General features: G+C 40.2%; 1 protein-coding gene across 2 annotated transcripts in view; it reads left to right on the top strand.

Moving 5' to 3' along the window:
* The window catches only part of slc35g2b (solute carrier family 35 member G2b), a 33,489-nt gene extending 10,558 nt beyond the window's left edge, over window positions 1–22,931 (top strand). The window contains exons 1-2 of one of the 2 annotated variants that reach the window (XM_033986217.2): window positions 20,013–20,301; window positions 21,265–22,931. In XM_033986217.2, the coding sequence (XP_033842108.1) occupies window positions 21,291–22,541 (1,251 nt within the window). In that variant the 5' untranslated portion in view covers window positions 20,013–20,301; window positions 21,265–21,290 and the 3' untranslated portion in view covers window positions 22,542–22,931. Of the gene's footprint in view, window positions 1–20,012; window positions 20,302–21,264 lie in introns of those variants that run through there. The other variant, XM_055230004.1, reaches the window with a different exon arrangement.
* The last annotated feature ends 359 nt before the right edge of the window (window positions 22,932–23,290 follow it).

The following is a 23,290-nucleotide window of genomic DNA, read 5'->3' as shown; positions in this document are numbered from 1 at the left end:
GATCCTCAAAGTATTCCTTCCACCGCCCGACAACATCCCCAGTCGAGGTCAGCAGCTCTCCACCCGCACTGTAAACAGTGTTGGTGAAGCACTGCTTTCCCCTCCTGAGGCGTCGGACGGTTTGCCAGAATCTCTTTGAGGCCGTCCGATAGTCCTCCTCCATGGCCTCCCCGAACTCCTCCCAACCCCGAGTTTTTGCCTCTGTGACTGCCCGAGCCGCGGCACGCTTGGCCTGCCGGTACTCATCAGCTGCCTCAGGAGTCCCACGAGCCAACAAGGCTCGATAGGACTCCTTCTTCAGCTTGATGGCATCCCTTACTTCCGGTGTCCACCACCGGGTTCGGGGATTGCCGCCGCGACAAGCACCACAGACCTTACGACCACAGCTACGAGCAGCCGCATCAACAATAGAGGTGGAGAACATGGCCCACTCGGAGTCCATGTCTCCAACCTCCCCCGGGATCAGGGAGAAGCTCTCCCGGAGGTGGGAGTTGAAGACCCCCCTGACAGAGGGCTCCGCCAGACGTTCCCAGCAGACCCTCACAATACGCTTGGGCCTGCCAGGTCTGTCCGGCTTCCTCCTCCGCCAGCGGATCCAACTCACCACCAGGTGGTGATCAGTTGACAGCTCAGCCCCTCTCTTCACCCGAGTGTCCAAGACACGCGGTCGGAGGTCAGATGACACGACAACAAAGTCGATCATCGACCTCCGACCTAGAGTGTCCTGGTGCCATGTGCACCGATGGACACCCTTGTGCTCGAACATGGTGTTTGTTATGGACAAGCTGTGACTAGCACAGAAGTCCAATAACAAAACACCGCTCGGGTTCAGATCGGGGAGGCCGTTCCTCCCAATCACGCCCCTCCAAGTGTCACTGTCGTTACCCACATGGGCGTTGAAGTCCCCCAGGAGAACAACGGAGTCCCCGGTTGGTGCACTGTCTAGTACCCCTCCCAGGGACTCCAAGAAGGCCGGGTACTCTGCACTGCTGTTTGGCCCGTAGGCCGACACAACAGTGAGAGACCTGTCCCCGACCCGAAGGCGCAGGGACGCGACCCTCTCGTTCACCGGAGTGAACCCCAACACGCAGCGGCTGAGCTGTGGGGCAATGAGCAAGCCCACACCAGCTCGCCGCCGCTCCCCGCGGGCAACGCCAGAGAAATGGAGAGTCCAACCCCTCTCAAGAAGTTGGGTTCCAGAGCCCAAGCTGTGCGTGGAGGTGAGGCCGACTATATCTAGCCGGTAACGCTCAACCTCCCGCACAAGCTCAGGCTCCTTCCCCCCCAGCGAGGTGACATTCCATGTCCCCAGAGCTAGTCTCCATGTCCGGAGATCCGGTCGTCGAGGTCCCCGCCTTCGACTGCTACCCGGATCTCTCTTATATCGTTTGTTTTGTGATTTCAAGTCTTATTATATGACTTGAAATCACAAAACAAACCAATTCATAATCTTTTTCACTACACAAACTAATTAGAGCTGTGGGGTCACATTTGGTGCAGCGGCGTCTTCGTGCTTAACCGTTCAAATAAGGTTAAATATCTTTTTCTTAGTCAGGTGGTCAGCCAAACCAACACATCGCCCTATGTTGGAATTTTAAGGCTGATCATTGATTAGACCTGTCATGATAATTAACGCTCTGTGTAAGAGGCATAAAGTTGTTTCAGTATTACCGTTTATCGCAAAATTTCTCTGTAGCAATACTTTGTGCTTCAAAATTTGATATTGCCACATGTATAGCCCATAGATTAAAAAATGCAAATATTGGCTGTCTATCTCAAATTGGTATAATACTTTCTTACAATGCAGTTTAACTATTTAACCATTTCATGTATTCATATTATTCTTTTTAAAAAAAAAATCTTTATCTACATCGACAGCAAAGGTGTGTAATACAAATTGATTAACTCTAAATACATAATACATTCCTCAAATAGAAGTACAGTCCTGTTCATCTTGTTTGGAGACATCTCTGTATTTCCTCTTATATGTAATCAATACCATGTAATATTGTACAGCCTCAAATGTAACCACAGCAGCCAGAGCAGCCGGTCTAGAGACTCTTTACCTCAAGAAACTACTCCGGTCAAAATCAATCCATTGATCGGGAGGGCTAAGCAGGATCCATTTGCCTGCGCGGTAATGGCCTCTCTAGCATGGGGCTGCGGTCTTACTATTGTGCGCTGGTGCTAGTAAGATGCTTTTGAGCAGATGAATGTGCAGAGCCAAGCCGTGTGTAGTTACGCAGTGAGCTGGGTGCACAGATGAGCACTGTGGAAGATAGGAAGCCTTTTCCATCTGAAAAGCCCATGTGTGACGACAATACATCTGTCAGAGCTGTCTGTACAAGGCTTTTAGATCAGCGCCGTGAAATGGCTCAGAAAAGATCAAAACCACTGACTTGTGCCTCGGAGTCTGCTGCAAATGCATAGTCAAAATTGTCAATCAAGACTTTTGTTGAGAAAAATAAACAAAATGATCTAAAAGGCGTAGAAAGAAAATAATCGAGTAGTATTTTGATAGTTGCAGTGAATCTTAAAAAATATTTGGACTAGGGAAACAAATGTGTGCCTAACAGTTTAAAATGAAGTGCAGTTTAAAGATTTTACCATTCAGCTTATTCCTGAAGTTGGAGTGGACGCCGCCATCGTCATTCAGGTATCAAGTATTATTTTGCATGAGCCTAGTGATTTTGACAGCAAATAAGTTCTATGAATATGTGCTACAGAGACATTTAAAGCCTCCCAGAGTCACATGAACATAGAACATTTTATTACCTATTTTATATCATATTTTACCTACAAAGCTTTCCTCAAATCCTCCATTAAAATGCATAAGAGTCCCACTTAATCGGAAATGTCTCCACAAAGAAAGTGCGGTTTAGTGCCAAAAGTGGGTGGGTCCAAATAAGATCAATAGGGCGATGGATTTAATGGAAAGATTAAGAGATATCCATTCTGACATGTCTAATTGTCAGTGATATGGTTGAGCTTTTGAATGGAGAGCTCCACAGTCATTCCTCTGTCTGTAAAAGTGTGTGTTGAATGCCAGGTTTCTGAGATACTGAAAATCAAGAATGCAAGAAGAACACTTTCTCAAGTCCCTCAATTCTGGATTCATTGATTATTATTATAATTCAAGAAAAAAAACTAAACCAAAACTTTCAATATGCCCCACACCTGAATGTCTTACTGACTTTCTGGTTAAAAATACACTACGAAACGTTTCTGGTGGAAGGTTTGTCACCTATTTTGTCCTCATGGATGTCATTGCTTTGCCTGAAATGTTCCACAGTATGACATTAAAATTAAATATCTTGCATTTATTCATTTACAGGTGTTTTATTGCAAACAAAACAAAACTCTTCTTAAATTCAATGCCCTAATGCAAACTTTCCGTGCAAAAACTCTATGGAGACGAGCAGGTGCCAGATCCTCCACCAGAAAAGTTGCATAGTGCACCTTTAACTGCAAAAACTTGTTCTTCAGCCGCAAATGCATCCACACAAAGCAAACAATAACTCACAGATTAGGCTGATGTTGGTTATGATGTCTGGAGTATGTGCGCCACGTTAATTAGCTTCCAGACTGGATTTGTGTCTGTGTTTTTTTATGGTACTGTTATCCCCAGACTGCCTTCAGGGACTGTTATCTGGAGCCCATATTCACAGAGCAGGTAGACTTGTATCTCTACTGTTGATTTAATAATAAAATATAATGATAACAGGCCACCACACACGCAGTTGCACCAAATAATCTGTATCTCTATGTGAGCCAACTTGAAATGAGATCTACTAACATTAGACAAGTACAAGTACCTCAGTAGTGGTAATGGCACTGGCATACACGTGTTACTACTATGACAATTTTTAATACTACAGCTTTGCAACATTAAACAAGAAGATATATTTATCTTGCATATCCGTTCTTTTGTATTTTGTGTTTATGGTCAACAGGGGAGTTCATTATAACCAAAATCTTATCATCAGTAATAGACCCTAGTGTTTGTTCCTAATAATAATTGCTTTTCCGAGGACCACATGGGCCATAAGCAGCTTAGTCTATGATGCAGTACATTAAACCAGTAGCACATGAGTCAGCCCCTCCAAATCTCATTTCTTTTCCATTATGACTCTTGTACCTCCAGATTACAGCCCCTTTCATCTGTGAACCCACATCTGAGGACAGGGCAAATAAAAGCCTGTATCACTTTTATTACATCTATTACATATCTGTCTGTGCTCTTTTCGTTCTATTATTTGGTGATAATTTGCTCTGAGCAGATCTGTGATGTTTGGAATAGATCAAACATTCAGAACAAGACCAAATGTTTAGTGTTTCAACAAAGCCAAGCCGCTTATACGCAGTTGTTGAAACACTGTTTATATAGACACATGCTGTACGGATTGTGCCACTGTTGAAAATGTTTGCTTGTTTAGTTTTATTGCATGTTTTTATTACACAAACAAACAGAAAAAACATGCATCCTGACTCTGAGCGAGCTTACATCTCCACAAAAACATATTCTTATTTGGCCTGGATGTCTCCATGGAAATGTTGTTCTTTCTGCTAATGATTCCACAATATGGCATACAGTTATCTCCATGGAGGATGTTGAAATGTGGTTGCTACAATTTTGATAATATTTTTGGAGTGTAACTCATCTTTTTTTTTTGTTTATTTATTTTTTGATGAATTTTTAAAAAGATTTATAATAATAAGAACTAGGGATGCTACCTCGATCGAAAGGCAAAAATAGTGCTTTTAATATTTTAATAGCCCCTATTCTGTTACATAAGGACTTTGTGGTTTAGTGGATAGAGCATTTGCTCTGCTGGGATTTTCCCCCATGTCTAATGCTTATGCACTAAATCAATATGAGTTTTTTATTAATTGAATTGGCAATTTATATTACATAACTGTTGCCCAATGTTGATCCTGGTCAGGTGCCTCTGTATCCACTAAGTTTTTAGTTTTTTTTTCTACTTTCCTTCAGTCTGTCCACTTCCTGAACATCCAACTTGACTCCACAGAGACTGCACTCAATCAACTTGCAGAATTGAATGTCAACATCGAGCCGGATCCAAACACTTCCCACACTGAGAGGTAACACTTTTTCCGATGTGCTTCTTTTCACATTTTCTCAAATCAGTCCCAAAACCAATCCTAACCGAGCCAGTCTTGCAGTAAATTAGTCATTACATTTGTTGCCAAAGCTTTATCACTATAAAGACAACAGTGCCAGAGTACGTTGTTGCTGATGTAATTTGCATGATGTACAAATTCTACATTGGAATATCCGCGTCATTAGCTTCACTGGGCTAATTGCCACCTCCAATGAGCGTAGGTAATGAACACTTGGTTTCTATGCAGTTCATTTTGCAAAAGCAGCTGCTACGGCTATGACGGCTTCATTACCTTAGAGATATTGAGTCAACAAACCGATAGAAAGAGACGAGTGACGTTAAAGGTATAGGGCAGGCAGGGTACATATATTTTAACATGCTAATAAAACTGTGAGCAAACATGGGCTTTATAGTTTAGCAGTTAGTCCCATCAAACTCAATACTGAAAGCACAAAAGGATTGTAATGCATTAGGGCAAAGCTCAATAAATCAGTATTGTTATAAAGGTGCAATGTGTAACTTTTCTGATGGGAGATTAACTAGACACATGGACAAAATTGTTGGTAGCCTTTGGTTAATGAAAGACAAAATCACAATGGTCACAGAAATAACTTGAATCTGACACAAGTAATAATAAATAAAAAATCTATGAAATTTAACCAATGAAATTCAGACATTGCTTTTCAACCAGGCTTCAACAGAATGATTAAAAAAATAAACTCAGGAAACAGGCCTGGACAAAAACGATGGTACCCTTAGCTTAATATTTACATGTTAGTTATTGCTTTGCCTGGAATGTTCCACAGTGTATGCATGAATCTACCTTGCATTTGTTCAGTTACAGGTGTTTTTGTTGCTTAAAAATACCTCTAGAAATATGCAAGTTGTACCATAGCCTGGTATAGAGCACAGACTGTATAAAGAAGTGGACTAAGGCTGTGTGACGTCACCCGTAGCGTTCAGCTCCAGTCAAATGGGGCTCATCGAGGCTAGCAATTAAGGAAACCAGCTCCAAATTTGCCCCTATATTTGGAAATCCGACCGTGAGTATCATAGCAACCAAGGAGCCAATCCAGAGTGAGAGCCCACACAGCTGGTTTAGCAGGGAGTGGGCACTTAGCAACGCTCTCGATCGAAAACGCATTTGGCTGTGAAAAAATCAGACCTATAGAATAAACTTTTAAAAATCAGCTTAATAATTCTAGTGAAATGTTTAGGTTTGACACATGTTGCTTTCTTTAAATTCAAAGTATGACATTTTATGGTTTTGTTCACATTTTAGAAAGCTGCTTTTAAGAACTGCCATAGTCTCCTTCTCACATAATAGCCATGACACACACTCTGACAGTTTAAGTCTTTATAATAATATGAGCCTCTGGGGAGATGTCTTGTCCCACCAGCATCAAATAGAACTATTAAATGGCACAACAGTGAGAGAGAAAGTGCTTATTGATTGCAGACGCTGGTGCTATTTTACCGGTCAGATTAGCTGCTGTTTGGTCTGCAGCCTGGAGCTTGGTGATTACTTGACGTGGACACATTACCTGACCCCTGTATCTGTGCACGTCACCGCTCTGTGACTCACACCTCCTCTGGTCTCCTCTGGTCGTGATTATCACTCCACCATCACTGTCACTCTCTGCCCCTCCCCTGCACACTCACATTTCAGCTGGCTTTCTCCTGACACGGTTGTAAACACTAGGACTGATTGATATTTATAACTTTATTCAGTATGGCAATAAAACATCAGCAGTGGACCAGTCTCACCCCATCCTGTTTTATCTTGTTGTTGTGGTTATGCCTGGAGTAATTTATGCATTGTGAGGCAGTTGGCAGAGCAGCACTGCCAAAACAAGTGAAATAATAATTCCATAGTGTAAATATTTTTATATAATTCTTCATGCTAAGTAATTGTGTCACAATACTAAAATGTTCAACTTGATTTTAATGGGCACATATTACACTATTTTCTAATCTATGTTATAATATTGTTTCCTCATCAAAAACAGACCTAGAGTTGTGTTTTGTTTCATTCACACATGTTTAACACACAAACCCTGCACATTTAGCCTGATATTTGGGGCGAGTTCTTCTCTAAAACAGAAACGCTCCATCTTGTTCCACCTTGTGATGTCATGTGGTAATACAGGAAGTGCTTCACTGCGTTTCTAAACTCCATACACCTTTACTAGAATCATTTGGATAATTTCAGCCCTGAAATTGCCAGTCTGTACTGAACAAAAGATAAAAGGCAGCTGTTAACAACTGAGCATTTTGAGCTTTGTAGATGTAGACAGACTAATAATAAAGCGTGTAAATGGAACAAAACATAACTCTAGGGATGTTTTTGATGAGATAACAACATTCTAACATGGCTTAAAGCTCACAAGAGTCAATTGTGCGTAATACAGGACCTTTAATAGATAATAGTTGTTTCTTTATGTTCCCATGTTGTCTTATATTAGTTCTAATAAAACTCAACATTCTAAATCTTGTCCTGTTAATGTAACAATCTCCTTGCCTATTTTTCATAGTTTTAGTATGAATTAGTGATTTTCTAGGATGTATCAATTTGTTCCAATATAAGGGACAGCAAATTACATATATATCAAAGCTGGCATGCTGTATACATAGGAGTACAATTTAACATGCCTGTTACTAATGCAATATGGCTCTTCCTGATAACATGGTAACACATTATATGGTACACAGCAGTTGTGGTAAACACATCAGCGCACTCACGTACACCCACTCATTTCTATTATCCTATTGTGTATCTTTGATCACAACTAAAAATGGAAAAGTAGGCCACTTATTCTTCTCTAAAAACATGAAGGGAGCGAGGTGTTTGTCGAGGCATGACCTGATTACACATCACCTCTGCTCCTCTGTGACTCTACTCTCTCATATTTTAACATTCAGCACAATCCCTGAAACCGAATTTGGCATTGGGGGCTTGGTCAGTGCTGCTCTGCTGACAGCTGCCTCACGTCGCATAAATAGCCTCCTTCACAATGAGATAAAATGGGATGAGAGCAGTGAAAAGGTGCAGATAAGCCCATTTGGAGTGTGCGCTATGGTGGTTCTACGCAGATGCAGAAATTAGGACACTTTTTGAATAATGTCTTTAGTGAAGGCGTCTGTAGTTAACCTCTTTGTGGTGGGTGGAGGTTGGTGGGAGGAAAAAATGCAGCAGTTGAGGACACAATAATGTGGCTGTTTCAGGAGAAGGTGGCTTGGTGGTACAATTAGCAATATTAATATAGCCTATTAACTGGACGTGGATCACTAGATTAGCATTAGCTGAGCAGTTTAGATTGTATGGTTTTGGCACAGGAAAACACTGGAAAGAAATAAAGAACACATGTTTAACACTTACGTTTATGTGACATTTTACAACATTTTAGAATCCTTATAGTTTCTGCTTAATATCTATGTAATTACAGCCCCTATCCTCATGAAACAAAATGGGCACAAAGTAAAGTGTCTTCTCTGTCAGCAAATAAACAAAAGTGAATTTTATTTTTTACAATAGCTTCAAAAAGTGGTGCCATTATTCAACCCCAAAGACCTGATTATTGACGGTGAATCTCCTATAGAGTTGTATAAGCCCCATCCCTCCATCTGAACTTATGACATCATTAAATTGTAGAGCGTGAATGCAAACTATATTATCTTAATTAGCTTAATGTAGCCCATGAGCTAAATGGTAAAGAGTTGCTTTGTGTTTGTATCACTTACTGTTGAGGCTATAATTGAATATTAAAATACATTTAATAGGAATGGTCATGCTGTTATGAATTCACAGTAGTCAAGGTAATAAAAATGTCCATTATATTTATTATGAGGGTCTATATAAAAACATTAAACAATAGTCAATTTTTTCAACCATGAAAATGAACTAAAGGTTGGACCATGCTGATAAAACACTTGAGCTGGTTGTTGGTAATTTTAAGATGAAAAAAAAACCAACCTTGATTACAGCTGCCCTCCTCCACAAGGCATTATTGTCTTTAGAGTCATGGGAACTTCAGAGTATAACCATTGCCCACATAAATGCTACAGGAAGGGCAGCCAGCATAAATCCGCAAACAAATTCAAATGCAAATTTATGGGCACAATATGACGTCGTGTCCCCAGAAAAGTATTTTATCAATACTGCTTGCAACTCATTTGGAAGTGATTGAATATTTCTGTTACTCAGTGATATATATAGGCCATCTGTGATCAAAATTCATGTTGTTCTTCATTGGTGCACTAGGACTTTTTGTCTTCTCCGGTGGTTTTGCTGTGTGTTTCCATGAATAAAAGACGTCTGATCATCAAAACACCTGGTGATGTGTGGCTGTAACTGACACAGAATTTTAAAATATCTCCCTCAGTCTTAGAAAGAAATCTACTAACATGAGATGAACTTTTTTACACAACACATAATCTGAACTCTAGAAATCAGATTATGATCACATTTTTGGAGTGTACTGTCTTGTATTTTCTGCTTTGGTGAACCACAGCAGCTCAATTTTATCAGACACCTTTACAAACCCAATTGCTTGGCTTGGTCCAGGTCCCGCTCCATCTGCTCTCACAAACTATAGGTGTAAGACGCTGGAGTTTGTGTGTGGCGCTGCTGACCTGCTCCATCTGGTAACAAGGCAGGAAAGATGATGGCCGCTGAGAGAGAGAGTCAGTCAATAAGAGGCTACAGCTTGTTCTGTGGGTCGATGGCATTTGTTGATATAGGTCTGTGTCTACAATGAAAAGAAAAAAAATACTATGAGATTGGTCTGTCTGACCTATAGACTGTAGATATATCTTATAGTCTATGGTCCAACCTCAAGTGGGAAGAGCTGTATACACGACCTTTAGCTTTCCATGCCAAAACCTGCACACGGGTATCAACAATCAGAAAGAAATCACAGATAACTGTTTACATAAAAAAAATAAAATCTTTATTTGTACAAGGAGAGCCCAGTGGGAGCACACAGACTTCGTTTTTGCTTGTTTTTTTCTTTGTTTTAAACAGGGCGCCCATGAAAAAGAAACAAAACAATTAACTACATAGGTCCATTTAAAACATTAAAAACAGGAGCAGGTGTGATTATAAATGTTTATCACCAGATTATTAAAGTGCATTAGTAGCACCTAAGCATTTTTCCTCATTTCAGTTCTAGTGCGGCCAGCTTTTGGACATAGACAATCAAGAGATCTTGTATTAGAAGTTCCCATATCAAAGTTCAACAAGCAAGTGAGATATTCAGAAAGTGATGGGTTTAAATTCATCTAAAAGTTTCAAAGTAGAGGCTGAAGTTTGCATGTATATCATATCTCCATAATCTAGTATAGGAAGAAGGGGTGCATTTCAATAATCTAATCAGATAATAATGCGATTTTTGGTGTGAATGTAAACATGAAGCCACTGAATGCAAATGTGGAAATGGGTAGCAGATTATAACAGCAGTTTCCCCCAATTTCAGGTCAGCATAATCAACCCCATCTGATTAAACAAGGTTGCAGAAGTAGCATAAAGCGACAGGCGTAAAACGGATTATGCAAATTTTATGAAACAGGTTTTATTATGAATTTGAGGGTAACAACGCGTCTCACGTTCTGTCAGGAAAGACACTGTTAAAATTTTCATTCAATCTTCATTAAATGTTAAATCCTTGTGTACTTTTATAAAAGCTCTATGTTTAGTATTTATTAAACACTACTGTTGAGCCCCTTGTCTATTTGGGCTTGTAATCTTTATATCTTTATTATGTATTTGTTTTTAATAGGTCAAGCAGATGTCACAGGTTTATGCCACGTCCGATTGGAGCCATGTCCTTATCATCCGCCTTCTCACATCCTCCTCATCTCATTCTCATTATCTGATTCTTGTCAACCTTTTCAGCACAAACGCCAAATTAGCCTAGCAACCTGTTTTATGTCATAGCAACCGTCCTCGCATAGATAAATGTAATGGGACGACCTCCAGCACACGTCAGTAATCTGTGGTTATCTGGATGCACAAAGGGTTGCAGGGAGAATGCTCTTTTGCTCAAATCGGGATAAATTGACATGTCCGACTCTCTGAGGGGACGTGGTGATGGATGCTGGGGCAATGACCAAGCAGACGGTCGTATGATGTAGACTAGTATGGACTGAAAGATTATTATATACTGAAGCGTAAAATGACACTGTGTGTATTGACTGAGTGCCAATAGTGGGAAATTTCATTTTACAGCAATATTTGTGCTGCTATTGTATCCTTGGGCAAGACAGTTAACACATATTGGGTATGTATTGATGTGATTATGCCAGTTTACCCCAGGGCCACTGTAGAAGTAGTTTACCATTGCCTTATGTGAGGTGAATAAATTATGCAATGTGGCTTAAATGTCCAAAAAAGATACAAATTATTTATAATATATATTTTTTCAAGTCTGCAAAAAATAGATATGTATTTTTTTATATATATAAATTGGTATTTTGTGCATTAAAAACATATAGTGCATAAATTATAGTAAAATAGTATGAATAATGGCATTTTAAATTTCATTAGATTAACTTGGACCTTTGGAACCCTTATTGAAAATTCTTGCATCTTTACCCAATATTTCCAGGAATATTAAGTCAAGACCCAGCCTAGTCTGTCAGATCTGTGGAGAGGCCATTCAGCTCATAATATGAATATGTTTTTCCAATGCATTTTTGAGCAATAAGAACACCTTAAATTGCAGTTTAATACCATGCTGTGGAACTTTCCAGACATAGCGATAATGCATACACGGAGACAAGCAGGCGGCAGACTCTTCACCAGATTTAGTTACAAGTTACATTGGACTCTTTTAATCCACCAAATGTGTCTTATTGTGAGTTATTTATACGTCTTTTGCTGCACAAATATCTCAATGGAATAGGCGATGCTGCTTGTCTTAAATCCTTCGATTGAGTTTGATTAACTATTGGCAGTTTTATGGGATCATTTTATATCCATAAAGCCAGAGAACCCTGCTCAAATCCAGCTGTTTTTTTAATGAACAGTACAGCCCTCACTCTTCTATGAACCTGCTGCTTTAAAGGCGGTTAGGATTAGCATAGGCAGTCAATTTATGGAGTGTCGTTATCAAGAAGAGTACATAGTGATGAATTATGGGGTCTTGGTTTGATATGGGGGGGCTGCTGGTGAATCCATAATGTCTTCTACTAAATCAACTCTGACCTCTTATAACCAGCGCTCCAATGCAGATGAACTGTCTGTCAAAGAATACATCATACTCCCATAATGATGACACCCATGTAAGAATGTAATTACGAGCATGAATCACAGCTCTCTCACTGCAAATGGAAATGTGCAGAGATCATTGGACTACCGCTCTTTGTTTCATTTCTGTGTAGTTCATTTAGTATATATCGCCATTGTGATACAGGGGCAGTGTCAATACTAGTACAGCATGTCTACAGGTTTTTGTTTTTTTAATGGATTTCACATACTGTATATGGTATATCAGGTATATTTGGTTTTGTAGTTAAAGGGCTTATATTACACTATTTTCTATGTTATAGTGATATTTCCTCATCAGAAACATACCTGGAGTTGTGTTTTTGTTTGTTTAACACTCAAATTTTGCATATTTAGGCTGAGTACTCCACTGTTTAAATTCCATACACCTTCAGTAGATTATTTGGATCATTTCAGCCCTGGAATAGCCAGTCTCTACTGATCAAAAAGTAAAAGGATGTTGTTATGTTCAAAACTACCACTACATGACATCACAAGGTGGATTTTGAACCTTTTGACCTTAAGAGATGTAGACAGACTAATAATAAAGGGTTACTCAAACGTGAATTAAACAAAACAAAACTCCAGGTATGTTTTTGAGGTGGCAACACTCCAACATGACTAAAAGCTCACAAGAGTCAATTTGGTGTTATGTAGGACCTTTAAAAAAAATAAATGGGAAATAGCTACTCGCTCCAGTAGCATCATAGATGGGTTTATATTATAACATTGGTAATATGAAAATTGCCTCAGGCACTGAAGCGGCTTGTTTTCCCTCATACAAGTGAGCCACATGGGGCTGTGAAGAACACTTCTCAGGTGCTGCAGTGGATCGGATTTCCCATGATGCAGCTGTGATTGATTTTATTCAGCGGCTGTTGTCAGAGCACACGCCTCACTAGACATTTTGTTACAGGCCTAGAACATGAAGCATGAATGTCTATTGATCAGTTTGTTTTGTAGATGGCTCATAAGACTGAAAAATGGACTGAGCTATGACCCAAAGCGGCGCTACATGCAGGCAACTATAACCAGCCATAACAGTTACATATTTTTATATCTTATCTGTTACTGCTATTGCACATTTACTCCTAATCAATAAGGCCGCTGCTCTTGAGATCTAGTCGTCACATTAATATTGTTGCAAGATCGGCTGAATGCCTTGGCAGAGGCCTATTCCAGTCACATAAGACTTAACAGACACAAACAAGCAACAATTCATTTACTGCCAGCATTCACTTTGGAGCGCAGTGACAGAATGAAACATTTGTTAGGGGAAATATCTCTGTCTGCACCTTGGATTTAAGACACTGATGGTGGTTTTGATGAAGAGGAGAAGATGAAGAGGCTGACAGAGTTGATGGTTCTACTGCGGTGGAGATTGGATGGAAGAGGGTTTTATCAGGATTTCACAAGATGATGGTGTATTTTATAGCGTGAGGAGTGATCTTAAGTGCTTGTCTTGTGGAGATGTTGCTGCTTTGTCTGGAATGTTCCACAGTATGGCATTGAGCATATCTTTCTTACATTTTTTTCAATTACAGGTGCTTTTATTGCACAAAAACGTACATAGTTCAGTTCTAACCTTTAACCTGGCCTAGTGGCATCACCTGCTTGTCTTCATGGAGATGGATAGGTTTAATGCCATACTAGGAAACACTCCAGACAAATTAATAACAGTTCCACAGAGACTAGCAGGTGGCGCCCTTAGTAGTATTGGCTAGTAGTGTTTTCAGCCATCTTGTCCTATTACACATTAAAACAGACAGCCTGCTGGTCTCTTTGCACTAGATTTACACACTGGCTCTTACAATTCCCGTTGTGGACCAACCCCTGAGGTCCCAATCAATAGCCCCATTCGTTTAGAGCATTGTGTGCAGGCTGCTGACTTCTCAATCTGACTACAAGCTCCGTGACACCCACCTACCCCATAAAACACCAGATCAATTCAGACATTATACTGTTGTGTTTTTCCCCCCCGACAGCTCCGCTCTGCTCATGTGCCTGGGTGAGAGTGTGATTTACACCGTCACACTTTGGCGTTCTGCACCTCATAACTCCTCTCAAGCATTCTCCTGCTTGTAAAATGATGGATGGAGACAGACTTTTGTTACTGTTGCTCTGAACAGGAGGTAATCTGTTTTTTATGTGCATATTTTGTTTTCTCTTAAAGATTGTTCTGTTCTCCTAATTTACTGCTTTTGCACCCTTAAAATATCTTGACTCTCCATAAAACTCTTGCAACTCTGACGTTAGCATCCCTGACAGATATTTTCACTGAATAAATAAAATATCTTATGGGGAACTGGGCAGAGCAGTTGGTGCCCAGGGACCCATCTCCAGATCTTGTGCCAGGTTTGGTCATGACTTCCTTAGATGGATGATTTTACCTACTGTGCATGTTTTGGGTTGATGAGGTTTTGTTTTGGGTTTATTTGTTCTGTTGTATTCACCTCATGAACAAAGTACCGTAAATGGTAAATGGACATGTTTTAATGGAACTCAAAGCACTTTACTTCAAGGAACCACTCACTCGTACACACACACATTCATACCCCAGTGTTGAGACACTCTTTTGCACAAGGACACAGCAACCAGATTCACCTGATGGAGGTGGAATCAAACTGCCAACCTGTGGATCAGTGGATCAGTGGATCTGAACGCTCTAGCAACAACAACACTCAGGATGAACCAATGCGTCAAACCTCAACATTGTTTTTGCAACCATTGACATCTAACTTTTGCTTTCTTTTTATTCTTGCTGAGAAACACACCTGATAATAGTCTCTTCCAGTCTGCTGCACACATCTCTTCATTGCTCTGATCCATTGACCCCAAGTACTTGAGATAAAGCTTATTTTCTAGACCCTATGACCTCACCATTCAACACAGCTCCTCTTATTCACACCCTATTATGTGATCCTCCTTCCCGGCAACCCTGTACTGTTGAAATATTTAAAAGATCAATGTATTTATTTAAGATGGTCTATCAACATGGCATGCAAAAGAAACCAAAAATATAAATAAACAATGGCTTTATACTAATCTTTGTATGTGCATTCTGTTATTTCAGTAAACAGCTAGCCTATCGAATGTCAAATGTTCACCTTAAAATGTACCATTCATTGACTATCTAAAAATAATTTGGTACAACACTAGAATACAGTTGATTGGAGATGTTACTGAGCGCACATTCTATATAGACAATATCATGATATCCTCAAGTGAACACGTGTCTACAATGATTTTGGCTGTGATCTGTCCCTATCAAAACAACATATAAATATAAATGAGTTATGTATCTTCTATTGCAATTAACAGCTAGCTTATAAAATCACAAATGTTCAACTTAAAATATACTGTTCACTGAACATCTAAAAATAATTTGGTACAAAACTGGAATATGGTTGCTTGGAGATGCACCTGAAGAAAGATTGAGTGTGTCTTTTTTTTTTTTAATAAGAAAACTAGTATTGAAAACAAAGCAAAAAATTGAATACAAAGCAACAAATTATTTTAAATGAACGTATATGTCTGGATATCCACGTAGGAGTCTGGTCCACTGCTCCACATGCATTATAGATCAGTGTACATGCTCAGAGCTGCATCACATCGTAAAGACCAGTCTGTATTGGGCATTTAATAGGGTTGAAACCAAGGTTAATGAAAACCAGAGATGTCCGAGCCTTAATCACAGACCCTGACATAAGGATGAACCACCTGGGGCAAAACACCGCTCCTCCAGATGCTCTTGTAATGTTATTTTAAGATAGGGCTTGTGCATGCTAGAAGTCAAATACAGACGTAACAGTTGACATAATAGTGTCTTGCTACATGCTAGTTCCCATCTCGTATTTGCTGCTTTTCAGAGCTGCCGTTCTGACATGGCTTCCCAGAGGTTTTCTTCTGAAATGTCAGAGATTACATTTGACTGACAAGGCCATCCAGGAGCTGCTTTGATTCACCTGTGTGATAAGTGAGCCCATTGTCAAACAATGTCATGTTAAGTTTTATTCACAAGACAGTGGTACAGGGAAATGCACGAAGAAATAGTATTTTAACACTTGCAGTAGTAGGGATTGACTCTCCACAGATCTGACCTGTAACTTGGACTGGTGCCACCTGTCATCTGCTGATCTCCATGGAGATAGAGTCGTTTGATGTCATACTGTGGAACATTACAGTCAAAGTAACCTTGGGTCCAGAATACACATTAGTTTATGAAGATGTGAGTCTGGGGGGGTCCAGACTGATATCCATCAAAAGACATCATTCTGGATTTGACAGGCAAATAAAAAAGCAGACCTTCTACCACAAAAGTTACATAGTGCACCTTTATTTACAAATTCGGAGTACTCATTTGTACTTGCAAGTCTGTATAAAAAAATTACGCCTGTCATAAAAGTATAAAACAGACTGCACATGTAATTGGTGGCAAAGACAAGCAGGCAACATCATAAAATTTTGTAAGTGAAACATGAAAAACTTGTTGAGATCTGTGAAATGTACTGCGAAAAGGGCAAAAAAAAGAGAAACAAAATTAACAGCTGCTGCCAGGAGCTTTAAATCCAATTATACCCATGCAGCCTCAACGCACTGACAAACTGATAACATCACGCAGGCAATGAAAAAAAGTGTTACCGCTCATCATCTGCTACACTGGGTACGTTCAAGTACGAGGATAAAATGACTTCTCAATCCTATGCCTAATTGGACTGCTATTATGAGCGAGTAGATCGAGGTCAAACCATGGTTCAAATGTAAGTCTATTGAAATAATCACTGGGTTTTCTTTCATCCAACAAAACTACAGAAGAGGGAACTCTCTTTGACTAATGAATTATTAAAATGCCTATATTTTTAGACCAAAGTGCCAGCCTATTTATGATTCATACAAGAAGACACCACTTGGTTTGGGTTTGTGCAAATAGAAGAAGAAGATGCTGATTTCTTACCGCTGGGAAAAGTTATTGCTAGAAGTGAGAAGACTGAGTGTCGACACTTTTGGTGCGTAGGAAATGAGAATAAGTTTGAAGTGATGAAGTAATGTTTCAGAGCAAAATGTCAAAATTATAATATGCACCAGTTATATTAAGCTTCCATAACTAATCACTAATTATTAATTCATGTGGACTAGCTAGCCAGAAGTAGAGAGCAACGCATATGTGTTGCCATGGCACCTCTCAGTGGGTGGGATTCTAAGCCTCTTCTTTAAATTAACGAGCAGAATTAATTGTGATTTGGTGATGGTAAAAAATAATGACCGGTTGACCGTGTGTCCATAACTAATAATGTTAATGTAATAATGCTTTAGTGTGCATTGATTTCTTGGTTGGTTTGTAGCAACTTAAAATCTTAAAACAAGAAAACAAATTTTTATTCAACTATTTCAAAAAATTAGCCAGTGGTCAATGTAAAGATCTTTGGTTTAGTATTTAGAACATGTGCTTTCCTTTTTGTTATATAAAGGGATATTTTGTGCAGATTTGGTTTATAGGATGCATAGAAAAAGCTATAGATTTTACAACCAATGACTTACTGTCCATCACATGTTACTAAGAAATTGAAAAGCCAATCCAATTATTGAAATTGTCTTAGGGAAGGGATGACTTGCTTTGCAGAAAGGTGGACTGACATGCCATGGTGTAGTGCACTGTAATAGGAGTTTCATGTTTTACCTCTAATGGGATTTTATTTGGCGTTCCTCTTGCCTAAATACCACTTTGATCTAGCTTGATACCTCCTGTCTGCTTTCTAAATCGGTAAAGTGCAGCATACGCTATAACAACAGATATTTGCTGTCACCTGCTTTCCACCTCATAAACCCAAGATATAACTGCTTAATCAATGACAGATAGCCTTTGCCAGAACAGGAGATGGATCTCTTCCACACTACTGTTATGAAAGCCTTGAAACACAGGTGATCAGTACAAAACACGCTTCCTACTCCCTGCAGTAAAATACTATAATCCTGGATAAAAGGTGACATTTTGCGGCAAACTATGCACGGCATAAATATAAAAGTTAGTTTGGAAACAAAAATCCTAACAAATTATTCAATTTGTAAGTGCCACTTCATTTTTAGACAAACTCTGAAAGGCACTTGACAATCCGACAATAGTGAATTCAATGAAAGGAAATCCAATGAGAGTGCTTGTGGCAGAAAGTAGGATTCTCATGCATGCAGGTTAAAAGATGTTTTTATGGTACTTTGCTGCTGTTATGTGCAGTTATAATTTTGTGCTTTGTTGGAGCGTACATCGACAGCATCATGGTAACACCGAGCTGGGTTATATCAAAGTATAATAAATGCTTTTTTAAAAATCTCTTTTATTTGCTATTAACCACTATTATACCACATAAGCAGTTTATGCCAGTAAAGTAATAACAATTTATAGACCTAATTCTTGCAACGTTTATTCATTTTAAGTAGTAATAGTAGGATCTACTTATGATCATCTTATAGTTTTTGAATTGAATTACCTTCTTAAAGCACCACTGGTCAATGTGTAGCAGGGATGGTAATGTAAAAATACTATTGGTGGTTCAATGAGGTGTAAAGCAGTACTAATGCTCAAGTGTATTATTCCAATGGCACAGAACAGTTTCCTACTGATCCTGCAGCCATTTTGAAAGTCAATACTTAACATAATGGTTCAAGCTAGACTTTTGAGTATGTGCATAACATAGTCTTTGAAATCGTGCCTTTGTAAGAGGTTGAGGGTTCAATCTCACAGAGATGGTTTTATGTTCTCTGCAGCCTCTGTTTTTACACAAACCTGAAGACGTGTGAATTGAATGAATTCCCAGTGAGTGAGTGAATGTGAGTCAATATTCTGTCTATTAATGTCTTTGTGTCAGACCTGCAACTACTGCACAAGACCTGAGATCAGGACGATACCTCAAATGTTTGAGCTGTACTAAAATGTTAATATCCCTTGTTAATACTTCCTAAAGTACCACTAAGAACAAATCTCTTGTGAAAAACAAGTATAACAGTTCTCAGCTAATTCAGTATTTACTGGGATCTAATTTATAGCAGTGTGAGGGTAATGCAAACTCGGGATGTTAATTGGCATCACAAATCACGTTCCATGGGGAACCTTTAAATTCGCAACATGTTGCAGCAGCAGAAGTGGCAATGGCAGCCATGACAGTATGTCCACTGCCCCCACGCCAGGCTCATTTCACTTTTCCTCTCTATAGTCAACCCTATAAGCTTCACGATTTTGCGGACACACACTTTTAAACATAGGCTTCACTTTTGGCTTTTTGGACGTTTTACTTCTATTGTTCCCTTCAGGTTTCCCTTCAGCAGCAATTGATTTAATCCCTGTGGGAGCGGAGCCAAATCGCTGCCACATAAATCACTGTACTTTGATTCGGAGGGTTTAACACAGGTAGACAGCTGTGGTGCACCAGGTGGAGGGTTTGTCTTTCGTCACCGGGCTTAATGATGATGCTGATGAAACCTGTAGCATACATTCTCTTCAAATGTCTATTTCTCTTAGCCTTAGTTCTTGCATAAGTTTATAAAACATTAAGTGACCTATACGTGCGTGGCGCGTCGCATCTCCCTCTGGAGATGCCAAAAAGGAGGAGTAAAGCAGGAGGAGGAGGAGGAACAGACCTGTGACTGTGACAGCGACAGTCGCTCCCCTCTCCCCTCCTCATCTTCGTCCTCCTCATCATCACCATCAGTAGGAGCAGCTTGCTTTTAGCTTCTTTGGAATAAGACGCTGTGGCCGTGAGCAGATCCGCGTCACGCGTCTTCAAGAGGCGCTCCACTCGAAGGGAACATGGAGGAATGGCAGCTGCACTGGACCAAATATATGCATCAAGAAATTAAAACAAGTATTTATTTATGACACCGGACCGGCTTTACGCACTGTTAAGGACTATTAAAAGCCAAAAGGTAAGGCTAGCAGAGACTTTATTCGACACTACGTCCGATTTGTTCCACATAGTCTCTCACCTCTAATTCGAGATTAGTGTATTGTGCGGGAAATGAGGATTTTGGCCAAAATAAGTATTATACGAAGGCACTAATCCTGGTGCGCGACGTAGCACATTGGGATTGTGCATTCACTGAACCAACAAACAAACAAACAAAAAAGAAAAACCTTTGGGCAGAGGTGTAAGATTTATAAACAACTATAAAATTCTAGCGTTGCGATATTTGATCCTATGGGTTGGTTCTTTTGTCTTGTGTAATTCTAACACTTAAATCCTTGTCGTTTGTCAGGTTAAATGAATGAATATTTTACTGGAGGAACATCCTTTTGCTTGAAGGCGAAACTGTGTATCTATCTGCCCCCTTGTGGCTTTAACTTAGCTCATTTTGAGGGGCACAGATCAAAGAAAAACGCGATTTTATTCTAATGATAATTCTAATTGAGTTTCCCCCCGAAACTCAGGGTTTATTTGACCTGTGCATTTCATTGGTGCATTCTGTTTTTATTCGGCATCATACTATTTTTTTAATAACCTAAATAGCATTGTTAATTACAAAAACTCAAAATTCCTCGCTATCAAAAGACATTCTTATTGCACGTTTTGCAAATTTCAAGTGGGCTCCTCCATTCATCATAAATGGCCCACATTCAGACTGTTCCCTGTGTGACTTCCTGTTATGTAATTTCATCCCATCACACCGCATCAGCCTCACAATGTTTGCTGCTTATATGAGCTTGCATGGGATATATATAGACACTAGTGTGAGACTGAGGCTAGTTAAAAGGTAACTTACTTACAGTATATAGACAAGAGAGACAAGAGAGTCCCCTTTTCTAGTGTGTGTTCTGAAATGGGGGTGTGACCAATACATGAAGAACATCTCATAGTTACAATTCTATTTGTTCTCTTTTTTCATGTTTAGTTTTGACACCTGACACCCAAAGAAACATGGACGGATCCTCGCCTTCTCTGCAGTATGGATCCAAAAAGCGTGTGAAGATCCACCCAAACACAGTGACAGTGAAATATGCCACACACTTTCCTCAGCCTGGGGATGAGGGCTACGACGATGCCCCCTCTTTTGAGGAGTTTGGGGCCTTTGCAGAGGCCAGTGCAGGAAAGAAACTAGTCACAGACAATAAAGGAGGCAGGACTTTCTTTGGGACTATGGATACTCAGCCTAAGCAGCCCGTTGCACCCAAGGACAAAGGAGTGGAGGGTCAGCTTGCCAGCTTTGGGGAGGCTAATGTGCTGGCCTCTAAAGTGACGTGGATGGCCCTGTTTGGGGCAGCAGTGGCACATGGTTGTGTTTCCCTGATCACGCGTTTAGCAGCGGACCGCTCCAAAGTGCCCTCACTGGAGCTGCTCTTCATTCGCTCTGTCATTCAAGTGCTGTCCATCCTTGTGGTCCTGTACTACCATGATGCTCCCTTTGGTCCTAGGGGCTACAGGCTTAAGCTCTTCTTCTATGGCGTCTGCAACGTGATCTCCATCACCTGCGCCTACACCTCCTTCGCCATTGTCCCGCCCAGCAATGGCACAATTATGTGGCGAGCCTCCACCACAGTGTTCAGTGCCATCCTGGCCTTTCTGCTACTGGACGAGCGTCTGGGCTACACAGACGTGGTCACTGTTGTGGGCAGTGTGTTTGGGTTATGCCTGGTGATGGTGCCCAACATCGCAGATGAGGAGAAGTCGAGGCTGGGCTTTTGGAAAGAGGCCTTTGGGTATACAATGACAGTGATGGCAGGTTTAACTGCGGCCCTGTCCATGATAGTCTACAGGGCCATAAAGGAGCGGGTGAGCATGTGGACAGCGCTCTTCACCTTTGGCTGGACGGGCACCGTGTGGGGGGCCTCCACTATGTTCATCATGCAGGAGCCCATCATTCCTCTGGACATGGAGACCTGGGGCTATCTCACAGGCATCTGCATTTGCTCCACAGTGGCGTTCCTGGGAGTCTACTATGCTCTGAACAAATTCCACCCAGCCTTAGTCAGCACCGTGCAGCACCTTGAGATCGTGGTAGCCATGTTCCTGCAGCTCATTGTGCTGAGGATGGTCCCATCTGTGTATGATGTGATCGGGGGTCTTCTTATCATGGTTTCTGTGTTTACGCTAACCGGAGTCAAGTTGTACAGGGTGAGCCGGGCCATCAGGCAGGACTACCAGGAAATCCTAGACTCACCCATCAAATGAGAGTCACAATGTCAGTCTATATGTTTACAGTGTTGCTTGGTTGTGCAGTTTAATGAATGTCTGGATCATTTGATGATTTTGTATTGTGTCGTTTGCAGAGTGCTGGTTATGTATCTAATGTCTTAATATGTCTGTGAGAAAAGACTAATGTAAATGATGATTCTTTCATAGTTCAAACAAAACAATAACAAAACTAAATTCACTTTTGTTTGGGATCAGGTCTAATGAAGGTGAGCTAAAGGGATATAAGAAAATAGATTGTGAGGAAGCAGGAAATGCCATAAACAATGTTAAATGTTTCTCTTTGTTGTTACACTGCCACACTTGCACTGTATAATTGTGAGCCCAGAAATCATAGTAACTGGTTAATAAAAACAAATACCACATTTTAAGGTAATTGTATGACTTTTTTCAATAACTCTAAATTTATATATTGCACATGTAAAATCAAAGCCTATTTGTAAAAAAGTATTTTGAACTGACTTGTGAATTTGAACAAGCCCCATGATCTATGTTCTCTCACCAGTTATTTTCTGGTTGCAGTCAGTAGTTGACTTTTACCACTGACTCTCTTGTTGCTGTTTACTTTCATACTGCATTTAAAAAGCCCAGTGAGTAGTAATAGCACATTCAAATGGCATAACAACACAATAAGCTATGTAGTGAATGAAAATGTCAGTGATGTTTTATTTTTGAATTCTGTAGCTTATCCGTGTCTGAATAATTCTGCGCCATACTACATGCTCTAG

This window comes from Periophthalmus magnuspinnatus, chromosome 20, assembly GCF_009829125.3.
Source record: "Periophthalmus magnuspinnatus isolate fPerMag1 chromosome 20, fPerMag1.2.pri, whole genome shotgun sequence".
In the NCBI taxonomy this organism is placed as follows: Eukaryota; Metazoa; Chordata; class Actinopteri; order Gobiiformes; family Gobiidae; genus Periophthalmus; species Periophthalmus magnuspinnatus.
This window is presented reverse-complemented; position numbering and strand designations above follow the sequence as displayed.